General features: G+C 43.3%; 2 protein-coding genes across 3 annotated transcripts in view; both read left to right on the forward strand.

Annotated features, from left to right (window-relative positions):
- ASIC2 (acid sensing ion channel subunit 2) overlaps positions 1 to 20002 on the forward strand; it is a 998461-nt gene that overhangs the window by 70699 nt on the left and 907760 nt on the right. The window lies entirely within an intron of this gene.
- On the forward strand, positions 13848 to 15325 carry LOC108397826 (G2/mitotic-specific cyclin-B2). 2 transcript variants are annotated; one of them, XM_073235176.1, is made up of 2 exons: positions 13848 to 14787; positions 14875 to 15325. In XM_073235176.1, exons 1-2 carry the CDS (start codon positions 13954 to 13956, stop codon positions 15148 to 15150), a joined length of 1110 nt encoding a protein of 369 aa, XP_073091277.1. In that variant the 5' UTR covers positions 13848 to 13953; the 3' UTR covers positions 15151 to 15325. The 2 variants fall into 2 exon arrangements, with proteins under 2 accessions (XP_073091277.1, XP_036874503.2); XM_037018608.2 differs by having other exon boundaries at positions 13848 to 15325.

Raw genomic sequence — 20002 nt, forward strand, 5'->3', positions numbered from 1 at the left:
GAGACCTTACTGGGTCCCACCAAATTACATTTGTCCTTTCCCCCATACCCTCCAGCTCTTCGCCCTGTGATTGTAGTACTTATCATATGGTTTTCCATATATATATTTTTTCTTCTTGAATCTGTATGTCTGCACTGCTCTGTCCTTGAGATCACAAAGTTTAGTGCTGGGGCCCATAGAGGTTTTCCTAAGACATTCCTTAAAGTCTTTCATAGAGCCCCAAAAGTGGGAAGCAACTTAAATGTCCAAGAGGAGAAAAAAAGTCAAATGAACTATGGTGTAGCCATATGGTATTTTTCTAAGTAACGAAGTCAGCTCAAGGATATATAATGGCCAGAGAGAAACTGTCCATCACCTAAAATTTCTTAGAAAGGATTCTAACAGTATATACAATACCATCCTACTTTGTAAGTAAGTAAATAAAATAAATATGTAGGTGAAGTAATTAAGAAGGCTAGAAAGAAATATACAAAAATTTTATTCCTCTCTGAGTAGAGGGTTATGGGTGATTTTCATTTTGTTGTTCTATTAGTTTATATATTTTTCCTATTAAGAATATATTGCTTTTAGAACCGAGGGAAAAGTACAAGTTATTAAAACACTCGCAGCTGGCTCTATACTGGCTTCACCCCCTCCTAACTCTATGGCCTTAAAAATTCACCTACCTCCAGTTTCCTTATCTCTAGAATATGGGGAAGTACAGCCTTCTTTGCTGGGTTACTTAATTGGGTTTTTCAAACAACCTAGTGATTTCCAAAATGCCCTTATCCCCAGCAGGCTGCTGCAGCTGCTAGGCCTTGGGGGTGAGATGTAGGGAGTCTAGAAGCTCCTAAGAGACTGAATTAGGGCCTTGGGGTTGAAACAGAGCTGTGATGGGGCAGAATGGTGACGAACCTGACTTCAAGTTCAAGAGTAGCACCTGCTTCAGAGCCCAGCACCAGGATGGCTGCTGAGAAAGGGGCCACACTCCTGGGCCCCGAGCTTTATTTTGGCCCAAGGCACAGTGGCTCTCTGTATCTCATTCTATCCTGAGCCGGCTGTTCCAGCCCCAGTGGCCTGGTGCCAGCCCTTCCATATCTCCCATGCTGCCATTTTATTTTCCCTTCAAAGCCATCCTTTCACACTTTCAGTGAGGTGTATTCTTTATTTTTTCTTTGCCAGAATCTTTCTCTTCCTTCCTTTCCCTGACTTGCTAAAAAATGTCTTTACTTGGGACTATAAGTAATGATTCACTCCTCTTTTCTCCCCTCTCTTTCTCCTCCTCCTCTTTCATGAACATCCATATTGTTATTTTTTCCCTGATTATCAAGGTAGGTGAAATGATCACTTTAGAGAAGGTGAGAGGACATGAAGGACATCGCTTAAGAGGCTGGTAAATTGGTCTCAGGAAGTGGCAGTGCAGATGGAGAGAAGTGGGTGGATTGGGATAGAAAGGCAGAATCCACAGAAACTACATATGGGGAAGATGAGTCCCAGCAAGGGGCTGTGACATTCCCCAAGGTCATGCGTTGACAGGGTGATGGATCAGGGAATCTAGGTCTATGTTACACTTCCTAGGTATATCCCAATACCTGAATATACTGTACTCCTTCCCACCCCACTTTCCTATTCTGTGTTTTCTCCAGGAATATGGAGATTTTGGCCTAATCCCAAATCATCCCCCAAGATGGCGCATTTAACAATTTGTGCACATATGAGAAGTCGGGTGGGTACCTACTGACTTCTGGACTTCTGAGAACTGTTTCACACCTGCCTTAGGTTTTACAGTTTGAGTTTTGAGGACTCCGTTGACAACTGGGCCACAGAGTTTGATGGCTATGTTTGGTCTGGAAGCAGTGAGGATACAAGTCACCAATTAAGTCCATCTGTTATCAGGTCCATGGGAATGGAACATCAGACTGTTCAAGAGCAGGAGTGTATCTTGGATCATACAGTGAACTAGCATTTGTTGAGCACAAACCATTTTGGTTTCTGATCTGCTGTGAGTCCATGATGACAAGGGGTGTGGATCTCCTTTTGGCCTTGCTTTCTGTACGGTGTGGTAGCGGTGGGGGAAGCGGTCAGCAGTTCCTCCTAGGAGCAGATTTCCTAGCCCTGATGTCCTGTGCCGTGCTGCACTCGGGAGGCCCATGGTGGTCTCCTCCTGCCCTTGCTTTCTTGGTAGAGACTCGGAATCCCTCCCCAGTGTGGCTACAGAGTGATGATTTCCAGGCTCTGACTTTTGACTTACCCTCTCTCTCTGGACCATGTGGGTTAATGTCCTCTGAGCTTCTAGAAGACACCATGAGAATATGCTACCTGTGGCTCAAGAGGGAGAGAGAGTCACGTATCTGAATGAATGAAGGTTTGAAAGGTCTCAGACAGAACCCATCTTGAATCTTTCCTAAAACCTGATAATATCCTTTCTGCATGAACTCCCAGCTTCTGCTCCCTTGGGTACCCAATAGGCCTGAACAAAGGCTTCTAGTGTCTCTAAGATCACCTCCCAGGGGGTCATCACTTTTCCCCTGTGGTCAGTTCAAAGGCGACATTCATATGTCTACCAGTTTAGCTTGGATGCAGACTGTGAACAGTCACTGATGAATTTATGTCAACCAAAGGTGAAAACTGCTTTTCAAACTTTCCTGGTCTCAAGTTTATCATTCAAAAATTGTGTCCAAGGAACACAGGTGTCACATACCATGTATCTTTTTCTATAGTTTGGCCAGTACATCCTGCTCAGTCTACACCTGCTGTGGGTCAAGCATGTCCTTAACTGGCACCAGTCCTGTTAATTTAATTTCACTATTGTCATCGAAAAAAATTGGAGGTTGAGTCCCAAAGAGAGTTAATAATTTTACCTGAGGTCAAAGGATGGCTTAGTCATGTTGGGTTTCAGTTCTAAACCATTCTGACTTAAGAGCCTCTGCCTTTTTTACTTTTAAAGCCTCCCTCTATCCTCATTTCATTCTGCAAAATGGTTGCCTGGGGTGTGAGCCCATATATATGGAAAGATAGCCTTTTCCCTTGAAAAGGGCCCATAGTCAAGAAACAATGAACATTCTTATGCAGAAACACCATGAGGATAATGCCAGAGCCTGGATGGAGGTCTCATTACAAAGTCAGAACTTCAAGGGTTTTCAAACCATTTGGTTCTAGCCCTTCATCTTAAAGAAAAAAGCTAAGGCCCAGAGAGATTTAGTGGCTTGCTTAAGGTCAAAAAGCTATTTAGTGGGAGAACTGGGATTGGAATACATCTTTCTTGACATCTAGCACCAACTTCTCATGCTGCAGAATAGGCTGTTAGAAGCTACTGTAAGTTCTCAAGCCAGGGAGCCATGAGCATCTTTCTTCCTCCTGCCAAGGCGACTAACTAGTCCTGGGATTTTTCCTGGTTTTAGCACTGACGGTCTTCCCTGCATCCCTGGAAACCCTTCACTGAGACAGTTGGTCCCTCATCCCCTCTCTCCCTCTTTCTTCCCTGTTCTTTTTCTCCTCATTCTTCCTTCCAACATTGATTTGACACCTGCCCGCTAAGATTTTAGAGCCACAGAGAGGACTGATTGGAGAACCTCAGGAAGGAGGATGGAGGGGTCCATCCTCAGAGGTGACAGCACCTCTGCCCTGCCCAGATGGGCCGGGGTTTACCTGTAACCTATCTCTTGTTCTTCCTTTACTCCTGTGTCTACTTCTTAACCTTAGTTTTGAAATATAGATTTATTGGATTTTAAAAGCAAGCAATCTGTATAGATTTTTAAAGAAATTAAATAATAAAGAAGTGTGTAATATGGGAAGTGGAGTATCTTCTACCACATGGAGTAACAATTGAATCTTTACCCTCAAAGATAATTTTATCTACCTACCTATCTGTATATCTAGGTATTCCTTTATTATAGTGTATATTAAATATGATGTGACCATATTCATTATATTAGTTTGAATTCTGGATTTTCATTTAACAATGTATCATGAACAGCATTCTCTATTAGTCATTAAGGGATTGTCTCATCTTTTGATGGCAGCATATTATTCCATTGCACATATAATATTGTGTGCAGCCTATTTATTATTAAATCAATCCAATTTTTAAGGACAACTAGGTTATGTTATTGCCATTTTTAAAAAAATAAACGGCATTTGGTATATTTATCCAACAATCTACTTTTGATAATTTTTTAGAAGCAAATTATTGGGTCAAAATGAATCCAAACTTAAAATTGTCATATACTGTGTCCTCCAAAAGGCCTTCCTGATTTACCATCAGTCTCTGAGATTGCTGCTTTTCTGTACCCCCATTGGGCTTGGATATTACTGTTCTAAATCATTGGCCAATTGATGAGTGAAAAACAGAACATTGTAGTTTAAAAAATTTTCTTCCCTTTACATTTCAGTGAAGATGAAAATCTTTTCACATGGCCATTGACTATTTGTATTCCTTTTCTCAATTTCTTCTCCCTTAAAGTCCATGCTTGTATATGCCCAGACTTCTGTATATCCTGTTATCACTACAAAGAAGTTCAGAGAGCCAGTGATGTCTGCTTTAGTATTTAATATACCCAAGAATCTACCCACTACTATGTCCTTGGTGTGGTGTTGTGGGATCTTAGTTAGATAAAAAGAAATATAATGCTAAATTCCTATTCTTGAAGATACTGGGATCTGTAATGAATGGCAGACCTGTGCACACTTAACCCCAGGGAATAGAGAACATGGCCACTGCAGTGGCCTGAGGACAGCAGTGTCCAGTCTTCAGGTTCTAAATTGGAATGCTGGTGCTGTCACTCTAGTTCTCTTGGAACTGAGGTTAAACAAATAGGCTTGTGCCAGAGCTGGGATTTAATAATAAATAATTCTACCTGTAGCCAAGGAGCTGAAAGACATCCTAAGCCATTTTCTGGGTGGTCTTGTTGACCTTCTTTAGTTTCAAGTTCCCCGGAGACTATACCAAGCTAGTGACTTTTATCTCTACCTCCACCCCAAGACAACCCCTCTGGTCATTCCACAGACTCCTAGAACTCCAAAGAACACCGTAACAACACTGAACATGATGATCAGTGAGCTCCCAGCCAGCGCCCTAATTCCATGATGCAACTGTTCATCTGAATACATGTCATGGATGACACCTGAATAATCATGGGCGGTGGGGGGCTCAGCACCTGTCCTTGAGGCACTTGCAGGCTGAGGAGCTTTTGTGAAAATGTCTTGGCGGCCTACATGGGGAGATTTCAACTTCTGAGCAAGGTTGGCTCCTCTTGGCCATGGCCCCTTTACATTAACCTGCATCAGTGGTTTCCAGCCCTGACTACACATTAGAATCACCTGGGGAACTTTAAAAAAATAGGTACACTGCGTTCCCACTCCAAGAGGTTCTGACTCTGTCAGTCTGGCATGAGGCCCAGGCAGCAGTGTTTTGTAAGAACTCCCTGGGTGATTCTAATGTGCAGCTGGGGCTGAGAACCACTGGCCTGTACAAATTACTGGGGGGATTTTCATAGAGATGAATGACTTAATTACCTGGTGGCTCAGGATTCTTGCCTGTGGTCCTCACAATGTTGTCTCCATAGCTTGCCATCTCCTTTATTCTTTGGGGGTTGGGATCATGACTTCACACTTGGTTGGGATCATGACTTCACACCTGAGATTTTCATGTCCCTCAGCCAGGCATACTCTAGTGGTGGAAGTGTGAACTGTAGATCGTGATTCCTTGGGCCAAAAACCAGTTCTGAAATCTAGCACCCACAGGACCATGAGGAAAATACTTAACCTCCATTTCTCTATTTCCTCACCTAGAGTTGCAGAAAATACCAATACTTTCTCAAGAGTATTGTGGGCTCAATACGTTTCTTGCATGCAAAGTACATAGAAGAGTGGCTGGCAGTGGTAAGCACTCAGAAAACATTTTTATGCTTATCACTTAGAAGGAACTTTTGGAGTCAAACTAAGTGGTTCTCTTTAGGATTCTCAATGTTGATTGCTCTTTCTTGCCTTCCATCCCCACTTTTCTACTCCTCTCGTTGCCCCTGCTTACCTTACAATTGCTTAATTCCTTCGTTGTCAGATAGCACTGATCAGGACTGTAGGCAAATCCCTTCCTTATTCCAACAGCCTGGTTGAGAAGGGTTGCTCCGGACATTGAGGAGCCGGTAAGAACATCTTCCAGAGGGCTTTTTTTGCTTTGGGAAGCAGCTTGGTCCAGGGAAGTGTACAGACTTTGGAAACAGATGGAAAGTGGTTTGAATCTTGGTTCTGCCATTTACTTGTGGTTGAACTTGGGCAAGGCGCACTTTCCTCTGCTATGGAACACGGCTGTAATACCGACCTAGCGGGTTATTGGGAGAGAAGCCAAAGGTGTGCTTGGGGTGGTACTGCGGTGCTTGGCCCATGGTAAGTACTCAGTGAGCATGGGGCCATCACATGGCAAATCCATCCTCCTATCTCATCTGCACTTTCCCACAGACAAGGCAGGAGCAGCCCTGTCCCTAAATATGTGGGGGGATCAGTTAACACATTACCCTGGCACCCACAGAGTCAGTTGGTGGGAGAGGAGAAAAAGAGAAGGAGGCCCCAAGGACAGCATCCCAGGTCTGCTGCCCACCCTGGAGTTGAGCAGCCAGTGCCACAGCAGTGAAGTCTGACCTGAGGAGTTATTTTAATATTGCGCCTCCTCCAGGAAGCTCTGACATCCCGTTCACAGTGGGTGTTCCTGGGAATGAGGGCCACAGAGAAAGAGGACAAATCCGAATCCACAGCTGGTAAACCTGACCAGGCAACTGTGACAGCCCAGTGAGGTGACACATGTAAGAACACACTGTAAACGCCGAGAGGTTATACTGTTCAGTAGGATTAGATCCCCAAAAAGACGCAGAGGTGAACTCCCCATGGGCAGCCTCAGAAGCTCATAGTGTCGGTAGAAGATGACATATACAGAACTGACTCAAACCTATGGTAAAATGTAAAACGGGATGTAAAGTAAATAATAGGGTTTAGAGTTTAGAAAGATATTATTTTCAGGTAACAGGATTTTGGAGTTTTCCTACATGAGAAGACAGTTGAATTAGGATTTTGATGATTCAATGAATGAGTTAATAAATGCATAGGTGGTTTTATTAATAGCAATAAAAAGTAGAATTTGGCCATGCATTCATGGGTAGAAGGGTGTGTGTCTGTGTGTGTGTGTGTGTGTGTGTGTAAATATCTATAGGGCTACGTACGGACTTTTGTAGAGAGGTTTGTGATGGCTACTGGAGAAGATGGTAGCAGGTGTGAAGCTACCTGGGAGTGTGGAAAAGGGGAAAGAATATTGGCTTTGAAATTAAGTGGACTTTGGTTCTACCCCAGGCATTTTCAAAATACCCTGCCCAGTACATTGTGAGGCTCCTATTTCCAGCCACACATACTCTCTCACATTCACACTCTAACCATGTAATTGCTACATCTTGTCAATTCTTCAAATATCTTCTGAATTTCTACCTTCCTTTCCCATTCCTATTGCCAAGCACTACCACTAATCCTAAGCTGCAGCCAGAATCCATCACCCCTTGGTCTAGAGCCTTGCCCTCTTCCTTCTTGCTCCCTCACTCCCACCTGCCTCCTGCCTGCATTTTGTTGTATCCCCACCCCTCTGGCAGTCATAGCATTGCCCCAGCAATCTTCCTAAAATACATATCTGATCATGTCCCTCTCCTGCTAATACTCAATACTGGCTTGCAGTGCAGCCAAGGAGCAAGCCAGTCATCACTGAGACCCTGCCTGTCTCTCCTGGGTCTGTCCTGTTTCCTCAGCCACGCTCTCATCAGGCTTCAGCAGCAGTCAGCTTTGCTCCATTGCATGTGCAGCTTTGTTCCATGCTGGCTTCTATGCTTGGAAGGCCCTTTCCCAGCATTTCTTCCAGAGAAAGTTTTAATTCAACATAATTTCAAGACTCAGGTTAGACTCCCATATTCTGAAGAGTCTTTTCCTTTTGCCTTGGGATATTAAAAAAGTAATATATCCACCTGTCTTGGGATATTTTTACATGTTAAGTAAGCTTTTGTGAAGGCAATGCCCATACTTAGCTGTCTCTTTACTCAGGTCTAAGTACCTGGTAGGAATTAGGTGCTCAACAAATGCTTGATGATTCAATGAATGAGTTAATAAATGCATAGGTGGTTTTATTAATAGCAAGGACACTCACTCATGCCTTCCATTGGGAAGGAAAAAGGAGCCAACTATTACACATTGATTATCTGTCTAATCTACTCTTTGACTTTTTTCCTCATGGCATTTAAATGCCTCATCACTGTAGTCAAAGTTTGAAATCCTTTGGAGTGAGTTTTCACAAGAATGGATTGTTGAACCTCCACACATGAGGGGATTTCAACTGAAGTTGAGAAACTCAGTATATTCTGGGAGTTTCACAATTTGAGGATCAGCCCAAAGGTCAAAGGCATTCACTGAAGACTTGTAGGATACTGAATCAGTAGGTACTTTGATAAAGGAAATAAAGAAGTGAAAAGCTCCAGGACTGGGTGTTCAGAAATAAAATTTGAGTAAATTTGAAGGTCTAATGGCTTTATGCACTGCATCATGAATCAGGTAGCCTCCCATCTAGCAAGCAGAAGGGATCTCCATGGAGCTGTACAAAAGGGATGACTTGAAAGGCAAAAGGGGTGGAAAAGGAATGTTCTAGCAGAGTGGATTGTTTCAGGTAAGGCCACCTTCTTTTGGGGAAAGGTGGGGATCTATCAGGCAGATTACCTTATTAGTGCTGACCAGGTAATTAAAGATAGGCTGATTAAAGTCACTTCCTGGGAAAGACTGTAACTGCAGCTTGATTACATATAAGTCTTGATTTGCTGACATGGGGCTTAGTGCAAGTAACTCCATGTTGGGCCTGTTACTCTTTTTTTTAAAACAGGGTCAATCTATATCTTTGTGTAGATTGGGCTGTGGTCAGTATTATTAGTGCTTGGTTATTCTAGAAGAGAGTCTTCACATTTAAATTGTTACAGTCATGGATTTCTACTTGATCAGGTAGAGACAGTATCTGAGTTGGGTTCCATCATGCTGTGATTCTATTCCCACCATGGAAAACATTGCTTATCAACACATCACTCCTTCCTGCCTGCCAACCCCAAAAATGGTCTCAGAATCTTTCTTTGCACAGTGTTCCACCAATTTACCAGAGTAATAAATTACCATGAAATAAAAGCCATTTTCCGTCCCTCTACTAGATCTTGAGGTATTTTTGGGAACAGACTGGATCTGGGCAAGGTGGAACCTGCATGTAAGGGTAACAGCGAGTCTGCCTTTTCCCTGACGTCTAGCCTCTAAGTGCCTGCTTCATGTCTGCTCTTGGCAGTCTTACGCATTACAGAATGAAACCCTCTAAATTATTTTGGAAGCCTTCTAAATTATTTTTCTTTCTCCACCTCTCAACTGCAGCAAAATAACCCAATATACAATCAGTTTAATCAAGCCAGAGATCTATTAGTCATCTTTAATGCTTCCATTTCTCATGCCCCCACACTTTACCAGCAATAATTGATTTTATTCATCAATACATATTTTAAATCTGCCTCTCCAGTCTTCTTATAATCTCCTCCCCATGTAAACCATCATAATCTCTCCCCTTAACTACTGTAATTGCCTCTGAAGTGTTTTTCTTGCCAGCATACCTGCATCTTCCACTCTTTTCCCAATACTTAAAAAAAAGAATAAATTAATTCCACCCCTAGGTATTTATCCGAGAGTAAGAAAAACATATGTCCACAGAAGAACTGTATAATGTTCACAGCAGGTTTGCTCACAATGGCCAAAAATTGGAAACAACCCAAATGTCTATCAACAAGTTAATTGACAAACATATTGTGTATTTATACAATAGCATACTAATAAGCTAAAAAAAATAAAAAGGCCAACTACTGATACACTTAAATGGATGAATCTCAAAAACACTATGCTGAATGGAAGAAACCAGACACAGAAAATAATACTTTATGAGTCCGTGAATGTAAGTTTTTAAGAACAAGCAAAACTGATCTAAGGTAAATAGTTAAGAATAATCATTGCCTCCAGAGGTGGTGAGTTGGTGGGACTTGACTGGGAGGGAGCATGAAGGAACTTTCTGGAAAGATGAAAATGTCCTATGATAAGAATGTGGGTTTCATTTGTCAAAATACTACAGCTAAGATTCATTGTAAGTGAATTTTACTTTAAAATAGGAATATACAACTTTAAAAATAATAATAAATGAGTGGGAGGGTGGAGAGTGTATAGAAGTATAGATGATATAAGAAGGCAAAGTGTTGATAACTATTGGCTCTGGGTATTGGGGTCCATGGGAGATCATTTTACTATTTTGATTATTTTGTATGTATTTGAAATTTTCCTTAATAAACTATTATTTCAAAGTATAAGTGAAATCACATTTCTTTGTAGTTTAAAACCCATCAATAGCTTCCTATTGCACATAGAAAGAAGCCTAACTGTATGCTATGATTTATATAGTCCTGTCCCATCTAGCTGCTGGCCACTTCATATCATCTCTACTGTACTACTGTCCCACTGGACTATCAGAGAGATTCCTGAGAGTGCTGAGATTTCTCCAAAAGAATTTTTGGTAAATCATTTCTGCCCATGGGCTTATCTCCCCCCAATTTTCACATGACTGTTCCTTCTCATCCTTCAGGTCTTTGAGAGGTAGTCCCAGCTGAAACATTTGGGTACTTGTTTATCTGTCTCTTCACTAGAAGACAGACTCTATGAAGACAGGTATAACACTTTCCCTAGTTGTCATTTTATACTGAATTCCCAGAACAGTGCCTTATTTTCTGTTCTGTGAGTCTTTATGCATCAGTGAATGTTTTACCCTTCCGTTACCTTATCTCCTGGAGCCCTGAGGTGAAGTATGTTCTTTTATGTTGGTCTAATCAGCACCTTGGACAGCAACAAGCCCATCCAACCTCCTCCCTGGCTGTGGGACTGAGGATGTGGAGATGGAGCAAATGTCAGGTGGGGCATGATAGTTATTTTGGCACATTTTGGAGTCTCTCTGGCAAAAGTGTATGTGCGAAATGAAATTCTGGGAGACTGCTGAGGAAGGTGAGTACGTGAATGAGACTCTGCTAGTATGGCTTTAGCAGCCCGTCCTTATACTGGACATAATCTGGGAAGGGAGGGTGTTCATATTTTCCACTATTGCTTGGGAAATGCACTGTCCTGTGAGCCAGGAAGTATGAATCTTGTCCCAGCTCTGCGCTGAACAGGCTCCATGGCTCTGGGAAAGTAACAGCCTCTTTGAGCTCTGGTTTACTCGTACTTAAAAATAGTACATCAGTGATATCAATGTTTTCCAAGCAAACTCATACTGTAGCTTATAGATGCCTTGAATAGAAAAATGAGGAACAAAGAGGGAAAAGGATGAAGTGCAAAATATTTGTTGGTGGAGCAAGAGGAGAGAGAAGCACTGGAAATCACTCGGCTAATCAATCCATTATCCTCTGTTAGCAAATTGGACTGGAGAGCACCTAAGATTCTTTAAGGAGCTAGAATTCTGTAGAAGGATCATCTGATTTACTATTATTTTATCTCCTGTGCAAGTCTGCAGCACATACAACTCCCACTGTGCAAGGAGATCTGCTCTTGTCTGAGTCCTTTCCTCTTGTGGCCCATTGTCTCCTAGGTCAGGGGAAATAAAGATAAACTCTGTACGGGATGGAGTTCCTGAGGGTACTTGACACCTTGTTAGACCTGACAGAGAAGGGTCTTTGGGCAGAATTTTTGAGAGAGAAGAGCACATTAACAACACCCACTCAATCTGCCACACTTGTCTTTGACTCATTAAGTTCCAAGGCCTCCTAAGTAGACCTCTTCTAATGCCAGTCTGTGTGACTGTCTAATGCTTTTGAACCAGACAGTCTAGGCTTGAATAATCCCAGTTTTCCCACCTCTATGCTGTTTGATTTTGAACTCATTACTTCTCTGTGTGTCTCAATTTTTCTTATAGTAAATACTTCTAAATTAAATACTACATGTTGCATAGGTCATTGGGCAGATTATGTAGCAAAATGCATGTAAATGTTTAATGCACAGTCTAACATATAATATGTACTTGATAAATGTCACCTATTATTAATATCACTAATACTGTGGGATGTTGCCCAAATGGAGGTAATTGACACTTGGGCTCTGCTTATAAGCTGGGAAATCATTTAGACCTCTTCAAAATGCAGTTTTTATCATCCAGAGTAACACAAACAGAAATAAACAACCACTACCTGGCTTTGGACATTTAGAGGCCATAATGACACGATGCACCAGCTAAGACCTAGGATGGTATTTCCATTGTCTTCAGCACAGGGAGCTCTTAGAGGGCCTGATTTTATGAGTGTATAAAATGCCTTGTGGACACATTAAACTTAATATATGATCATAATAACAATGGAGCCGCCGGCCTGATAGAGGCAGCAACCCAGGGAGAACAAAACTGGAAGCATCAAGCCTGGGAAGGAATGTGAATTTGCAGGGGCTTGTGTGGTGGTTGGGACATGCCGGGAAGGGGACGAAGGGCAGGGGGTGTTGGGAACAGCAGGCACTGCAAGGTGGGGTTAGTCATTCCCAGCCTGGGTCTGGTGCATGAGAACTAAATGTAAAATTGGAACAGACAAGGGAGAAGAAGGTGCTGGGGAGGAGAGGGGAAAAGAGGTGAGGGGCAAAAAAGTGGGATGATAGGCAGGGTTATACCTAGGGGTGGGGAAGACAGTGGCAATGGGGATGATGGGGAGGGGAAAGTCCAGTGGGCACTACCTAGAATCCAAAGTTGGACCAAAGCAGCCATTGCCATTCTCCATGTGGACTCAGACTTGACATGGACAGTCTTGTCAGAGGTGGGGTTTCTGGAGGATTCCAGTGGCAATGTACCCCAGTATATCCCAATGTATCCCAGTGTATCCCAATGTATACGAGTATAGTCTATTGGTGGAAATCTCAGCATTTTTATCTCTAAGATTATAAAACTGAAAATAAGGGATGGTGGGAGATGCCACATGGAGTAGGATTTCAAATGTTTCAAGGCCCAGAGGCAATAAAATCTGGAAGGATCAGAGGGAGTTTGTCAGCCAAAAGGCTGGATCAGACATTTTTCACCTTGTAATGAGGCTTGGCTTTTGCACAGAATCATTTGCTGCCAGGACTGAATGAATGAACAAACAAAGGTAAGACTTATGAATCAAAAATGAGAACCCAGGCATGGCCTGTTAGCCCATCTCTATTCTCTTAATGCTGAGCAAAATATAATCACATGTGTTTTTTTGCAAGAGCCAAAACTTTTTTATATCCCATTTCAAATTTAATGTAGACTTCCAGCTGCAGAGGGAATAAGCAACAAACACACACAATTACATGTGCACACATTCTGTTCAGAAAATAGTAAATATTTAAAAACTCATCTTAAGGATTTCAAGATTTCTATAGATTAAAACTTTCTATAGATTTTTTTCTCTTTTCCTTTTAGCTTGGAGGGAAGACAGATGTCTTAACCTCAGGGACGTCCCTTCCAATTTTCTGATTTATTCATTTAACAAGTATTCACTGAGGTACTCATCAAATGCCAGATATCATGAGGTTCGGGAAATCCAAAAATGAAGGAGGCATGAATCTTCCCATCCAGAAGCCACCCAGATTTTTAGGGAGAGTATATTTGCACAATCTGAGAATAGCTGATATCCCTTCCTCATATAGATCTCTACAGTTAATAAGGTGCTTTCACATACCTTGTCTCTTCTGATCCCCAGATCACTAATCCCATTTTACAGGTGAGGAAATTGAGTCAGGCAGAGGGGGTGGTTGTGACTAACCACGGATGCACAGTTAATAAGTGGCAGAGCTAAGCCCATGCAAGTGGATGCATAATGGCGCTGCGGAAGTCTGTGCCCTGCCTCCCCAGTCCGCGTCCTGCCCTGGGCCGGGCTGGCGCTCTCGCCTGCCCCAATCCTCATGGCGCTGCTCCGACGCCCGGCGGTGCCCACTGATTTGGAGAATATTTACACAGGAGTGAATTCAAAAGTGAAGAGTCATGTGACTATCAGACGGGCAGTTTTAGAAGAAATTGGAAATCGAGTCACAACCAGAGCCGCACCAGGAGCTAAGAAAGCTCAGAACACCAAAGTACCTGCGCAGCCCACCAAAACAACAAATGAGAACAAACCGCTGAAACCTACCACTTCTGTGAAACCAGTACAGGGGGAAATGTTGGCTCCAAAGGGTCCTTCTCCGACACCTGAGGATATCTCCATGAAAGAAGGGGATCTCTGCCAAGCTTTCTCTGATGCCTTGCTCTGCAAAATCGAGGATATTGATCATGAAGATTGGGAGAACCCTCAGCTCTGCAGTGACTACGTTAAGGACATCTACCAGTACCTGAGGCAGCTGGAGGTTCTGCAATCCATCAATCCACATTTCTTAGATGGAAGAGAGGTCAATGGCCGTATGCGTGCCATCCTGGTGGATTGGCTGGTGCAAGTCCACTCCAAGTTTAGGCTGCTGCAGGAAACGCTGTACATGTGCATTGCCATCATGGATCGGTTTTTGCAGGTTCAGCCAGTCTCTCGAAAGAAGCTTCAGCTGGTTGGGATTACGGCTCTGCTCTTGGCTTCCAAATATGAGGAGATGTTTTCTCCAAATATTGAAGACTTTGTTTACATCACAGACAATGCTTATACCAGTTCCCAAATCCGAGAAATGGAAACTCTGATTTTGAAAGAACTGAAATTTGAGTTGGGTCGACCCCTGCCACTACATTTCTTAAGGCGGGCATCAAAAGCTGGGGAGGTCGATGTAGAACAGCACACTTTAGCCAAATATTTGATGGAGCTGACTCTCATTGACTATGACATGGTACATTATCACCCTTCTCAGGTGGCAGCGGCTGCTTCCTGCCTGTCCCAGAAGGTTCTAGGCCATGGAAAATGGAACCTAAAGCAGCGGTATTATACTGGGTACGCAGAGAATGAAGTATTGGAAGTCATGCAGCATATGGCCAAAAACGTAGTGAAAGTAAATGAAAACTTAACAAAATTCATCTCCATCAAGAATAAGTACGCAAGCAGTAAGCTCCTGAAGATCAGCACAATTCCGCAGCTCAACTCAAAAGTCATCCGGGAGCTTGCCTCCCCTCCGACGGGACGGGCCTAGGCTGCCGTGGCCTTCAGGGAAGAGGGCTTCCTCTGTGCACCTGGCCTTGCTCAGGTGGAATTCTTGACTTTGTATATAGTCCTCTGGTCTATTTCATGAAACCTTCTCTTAGACCTATTTTCTAAATGTATATTGAGGAAAAATAAAGCTAATGATTTTTCTTAAAAAAAAAAAAAAAAAAGATGCAAAGATAACAGGTCCTGTGCATGTCCCACTGCTCCATGACTGCTCCAGGCTGCCGAACTCTGGCACTGGTGTAACGTTTGGATTCACTAGAGGGAGATGAGCTTAGGGGACTGGAGATAAGTCACGTGTCGCCAGTTTGATGCCATGTAGCTCCTCTGAGAAAGGGATTAGTCATGATGTTGCTAGTATAAAGCAAATTTCTCTCTCTTCTCTGCTGTTCTCAGAAATTTGGCTTTCTGCACCCAATAGTTGCAGGAAAGCAATTGCACAATAATGAATCCCAGTTTGGGAGTGTGTCTTTCTCAGAATGATACTAGAGAGAGCAGGTTTGATTCATGGCACTAAACAACCATCTGCCAGCCCCAGGCACAGCCCATCTCATCTCCACCAGGCGTCCGGGCATCTACAGGCTGTCCTTCCCTGGGAATGAGGAGGAGCTGACTGATTGAGTGCCCCATGTTTTCCTCATGTGTGTGTGATTGTGAACACAATTTACTCGTGCTCCCATTGTCCATAAGCTCCTTGAGGTCAACACTTGCCTCTCTTCTCTCTTTTGACCAAACACGTAGTATTTACTTAAGAAAGGTCTTTTGTGTTTCATGAAACAGGAGCTAAAAATAGAGATCGGCTTTAGAAGGATTAAATCTGTAAATGGGCAGTAAATCCCCAACTCAAGACAAGTCCCTGGGCCCCTGACCTCTGTGCTCTATGGTTTTGATATTCAGATGAAGCAAACAGTTACTTCAGAATCCTGTACAGCCAAGCAGCCTCATGAGTGGCGGCGTCAGCCCTCCCACCCAGAGAAGCAGGCCTTTTCGCCACCTCGTATCTACGTGTAACAGACCTGGCATTTCCACCACAGCAGCCCCACCTGTGCACACATTTGAAGTTGTGAAAAATAGCTCAGTTTTCTGCCCTTTCCCGATTTGGTGACAAATAATCTGTACTGCAATTTACACCTTTGTTTGCAATCATAAACTCTTGTCTCATGAGTTTGAGAAAAATTCTTTTTTTTTTTTTTTCTGGGTCCATTCTTTGCCTTCCAGGGCTCAGGCACATAGAAAGGTTATAGTGCTCAGTTTTGGGGTGGGGGTCCAGAGAATAGTCTTTATTAGGGAAAACTCTTTCTGTATCTTTGTTTCTTTGAGATGCTTGTACCTTATTCTAGTCTGTTCCAGACATTTTCCATATACTGAGCACTGTTAGGTATTGGAGACTCCAGTCATTGGGGCCTTGATTCTGTGCCCATAGTCCAGAAGGAGACAGGCAAGATGAACCAGATTTCAGTGGGTGTAAACACAGTGCTCTTTAATGTCCAAAGTGAACACAGAAGAAGTAATGACCTCCATGGAGCTGACTTTCTGGAGGTTATCAGCATGGCATTCCTGAGGAGGCAAATTCTCTACTGGGTTTTAAAGGGTGAGTAGATTTGATCAGATGAATAAAGGCAGAGAGAAGGACTCCTGGTTGCGAGGAACTGTATGGCTTATGGCATTTGGACAGTACAGAATTGCATGCTGTCAAGTCTGACTGGGAGGTGGAAAGACAGCCTTACCAAGGTGCTTGAGAGCCCTGCCAGAGGGCACGAGCTTGATGGGGCAGGAGTGGGAGCCCAGGAGAGGTGGGCAGCAGAGAGAACATGTGAGGATGGTGTGGAGGGTGGCCCGGAGAGGGTGAATGGGCATCCGGGAGAGGCCTTCAGTGGTGTACCTGTCCCTGGGGCCAAAGCCTTGGGCCAGTTGGACCTTAGGTCCATCCAAGGAGAGCTCTGCTACCCTCCCGAATTGTCAGCCTGCCACACCTATTGCCTATGATAATATTTACCCTGGCATTTTTCTAAATAGCTTTCTTCTCTCAGAATATCACAGAACATGATGTACCCATTAGGAGGGATAATTATGGCCACACAATCTCTTCTCTAGAATTATTAGAATTGTCTTGAATTTTAATGTAAAAATAGAGCTGCTACATGTATTGGAAGTGGGCTCAATAAATGTATCTAAAAAATGGAATGATGTCTACTGCACTGCTGCCTGGAGTCCCCACTTCAAGACAGCACCAACGTGCTATCTCTGAACTGCATAGCGTCCTGATGGAAGAGGGCTTTCCCATACAGCGTTCCCACCGAGGCCCAGCCTGTGGACTAATTCTCACGAGCTGGGAGGAAAAGAAGCAATGGTCCAGATTTATGGATGGAGAAATTAAGAAAGAGCAGTTAAGCAAATGCCCAAAGTTTCTTAGCTATCAGGTGCCTGAGCTAGGATTCAGAAGCAGGTCTTCTGATTTCAAATCCCTGTACTAAAAAGTAGGACTTTATAGGTAGAAAGGGAGTTATGGATAGTAAGGGAATATGCAGGCTCAGCAGCAGTGATGGAAATAAATCAGAGGAAGAAAAGGATATTTATTGAGCATCTAGGATTCATTCCATTGCACACTGCTGTCTCTTCTTGGGAGCGATTGAATCCAGTTTCCTCATTTTAAAACTGAGGAATCTTAATCCCAAAGAAGAGATATAATGTGCCTGAAGCCTTCCAGGTTGCTAAGTTTTTAGTTTATTTCTGTGAACTGAACCTTATAAGAATGTAGAAAAATAATACAACAAGCTCACGAGACAGGATGTCAAGAGACCTCAAAATGCTGACATTGGGGAACTGCTAAGGGAATAAGGAAGATTTATGGGGGGTGAGAGAAAGCTCAGGGTACATATGCAGTTGGCCATGCTGCCTGGGGCCCTGCGGAGGGTCCATAAGGCACACTGTGGGCATTCCTGATGGATGGGCTTTGTTCCCACAAGAAGAAGCTTTCTAGGAGTGAGAGCCATCTAAAACTGGAACTATTGTGCTGGTACATAGTGAGTCTCCATCTTTGGAAACGTTCAAGACCTTAATGGGAGTATTGTGCAAGATTTAAGCATTATTTGAGGTTGAATAATGGTTCTTTCCAACCTGGAGGAGCCCATGTTCTCATCCATCATTCATTTGATTCACAAGAATGTAAACTCACTCCAAATGGGGAGCATGTTTGTTTCTTTCACAACTTTATCTTCAGTTCCCAGAATATTACTTTACACATAAGAGCTCCAGACTCATAGTGGAGGCAGAGGTGCAAGAGAATGAGCGGAAGCAGGCAAGGCCTCTTGAGACAGCAGGCTCAGAATGGGCACACGGCCACTTCCGCTGCAGCCTGCTGGCCACAGAATGTCAGCAGGATAGCCTAGACTCAGAGAGGGTGGGAAAACAGACTCATCTCCTGGTGGAGGGAGTTACCAAGTCATATGGCAAAGGGCATGGATACAGGTAAGGGTCGGAAATTTCAGGGAAACATGTTGTAATCTATCTACACAAGTCTTCCTTTAAGGGAGGCTGGGAGTGTCTCAGATGCTCATTCATGTCACTAGCTTATTCATGGCCCTCCAAAAGAAAGTAGTTTTTTTGAGAGCCAGGTCTGAAGGCTGTTAACAGGGGCATGAGAGAAAAGGGACATTAGTGAAAATATTCAAGACTCAGGTTGAGGGCACAAGTGGATGTGATAGAAAATACTCAGTTCTGATTTCCCACTGGTTGATTCTTCATCTCAAGTTGGGCAATACTGCTCTTGGGTCCCTGGTAAGACCCTCATCAGGACCACTTATTCTATTTCCTCCCTTGTCCTTATCCATAGCTCCTTTTCCCTTCACTCAAGATACTGTGGCAGGACCTGGGGTGTGCAAGGTATAGATTATGTCAAGGATATTGCAAAGATCAAAGGCAGGGGCATCTATGGAATTTTAGAGGGGGATGGAATGTAGGATGGGAATGGGGATTTGGGGTTAACCTGTGGAAAGGGTTTGAAGGATGTTGTGAAGTGAGAGTTTATGGTGAGGGCCATGGTGGGCATCTATTTAGGTCCATAAGGGTGGATACTGTTTCTGTTTTGCTAGTTGATATAAACTCTGGTCCTATACAGAGTAGGCGATCATTAAATATGTTGAATAAATGGATGCATGTGTTGAATACATAGATGTATATGTGCATGAATGAGTGGTCCTGGTAATGGTCAGGACTGGGAGCTCTACTCAGTTTAGGGGATGGTTAAAAGTATGGGCTTTGGGGCCTTGCAGACGTCAGCTTAAATACTACCTTTACCACTTGTTAAGCTTACTATGTTATTTAATATCTCTGACCTTCAGTTTTCTAATCTGTAAAAATGGGACAGTGCGTATGAGCAGAAAGGTTCATTGTGATGGCTCACTGAGAGCATAGGTGAGCTATGCAGCCCCATGGCTGGCATGGGGAGCTCTTAAAAACTGGTAGTTACTGTGATCAATACAGAAGGAAGGGGAGGGATTTGAAGAATGTATATGGCTCAGCTGGGAGCACATCTAACATCCCGTAGAGCTCTGCAAGGGACACTAACCCCTCAGGCCTGGGAGAGCAGATTAAGTCTGTGCTACTCTCCTTGAACAATCAAGACCACAAAACCACCCATAAAAATGTTATTATCAACACAACAGCTTTTGCTTTTCCAAGCTCCAGATGCTCTGCTTCCCATTCAGTACTACATAAGGCCGTTTGTTTCCATGGTTTTCCATCTCTGGTCCTTTGAGTGAGAATTGGGTGGGGACGAGTAGGGAAAATGGAAAACAATTAGATATTTATGGGTGAAATTTTACTCCCTGCACATTTGG

The sequence above is a fragment of the Manis javanica genome, chromosome 4 (genome assembly GCF_040802235.1).
Source record: "Manis javanica isolate MJ-LG chromosome 4, MJ_LKY, whole genome shotgun sequence".
NCBI classification, from domain to species: domain Eukaryota; kingdom Metazoa; phylum Chordata; class Mammalia; order Pholidota; family Manidae; genus Manis; species Manis javanica.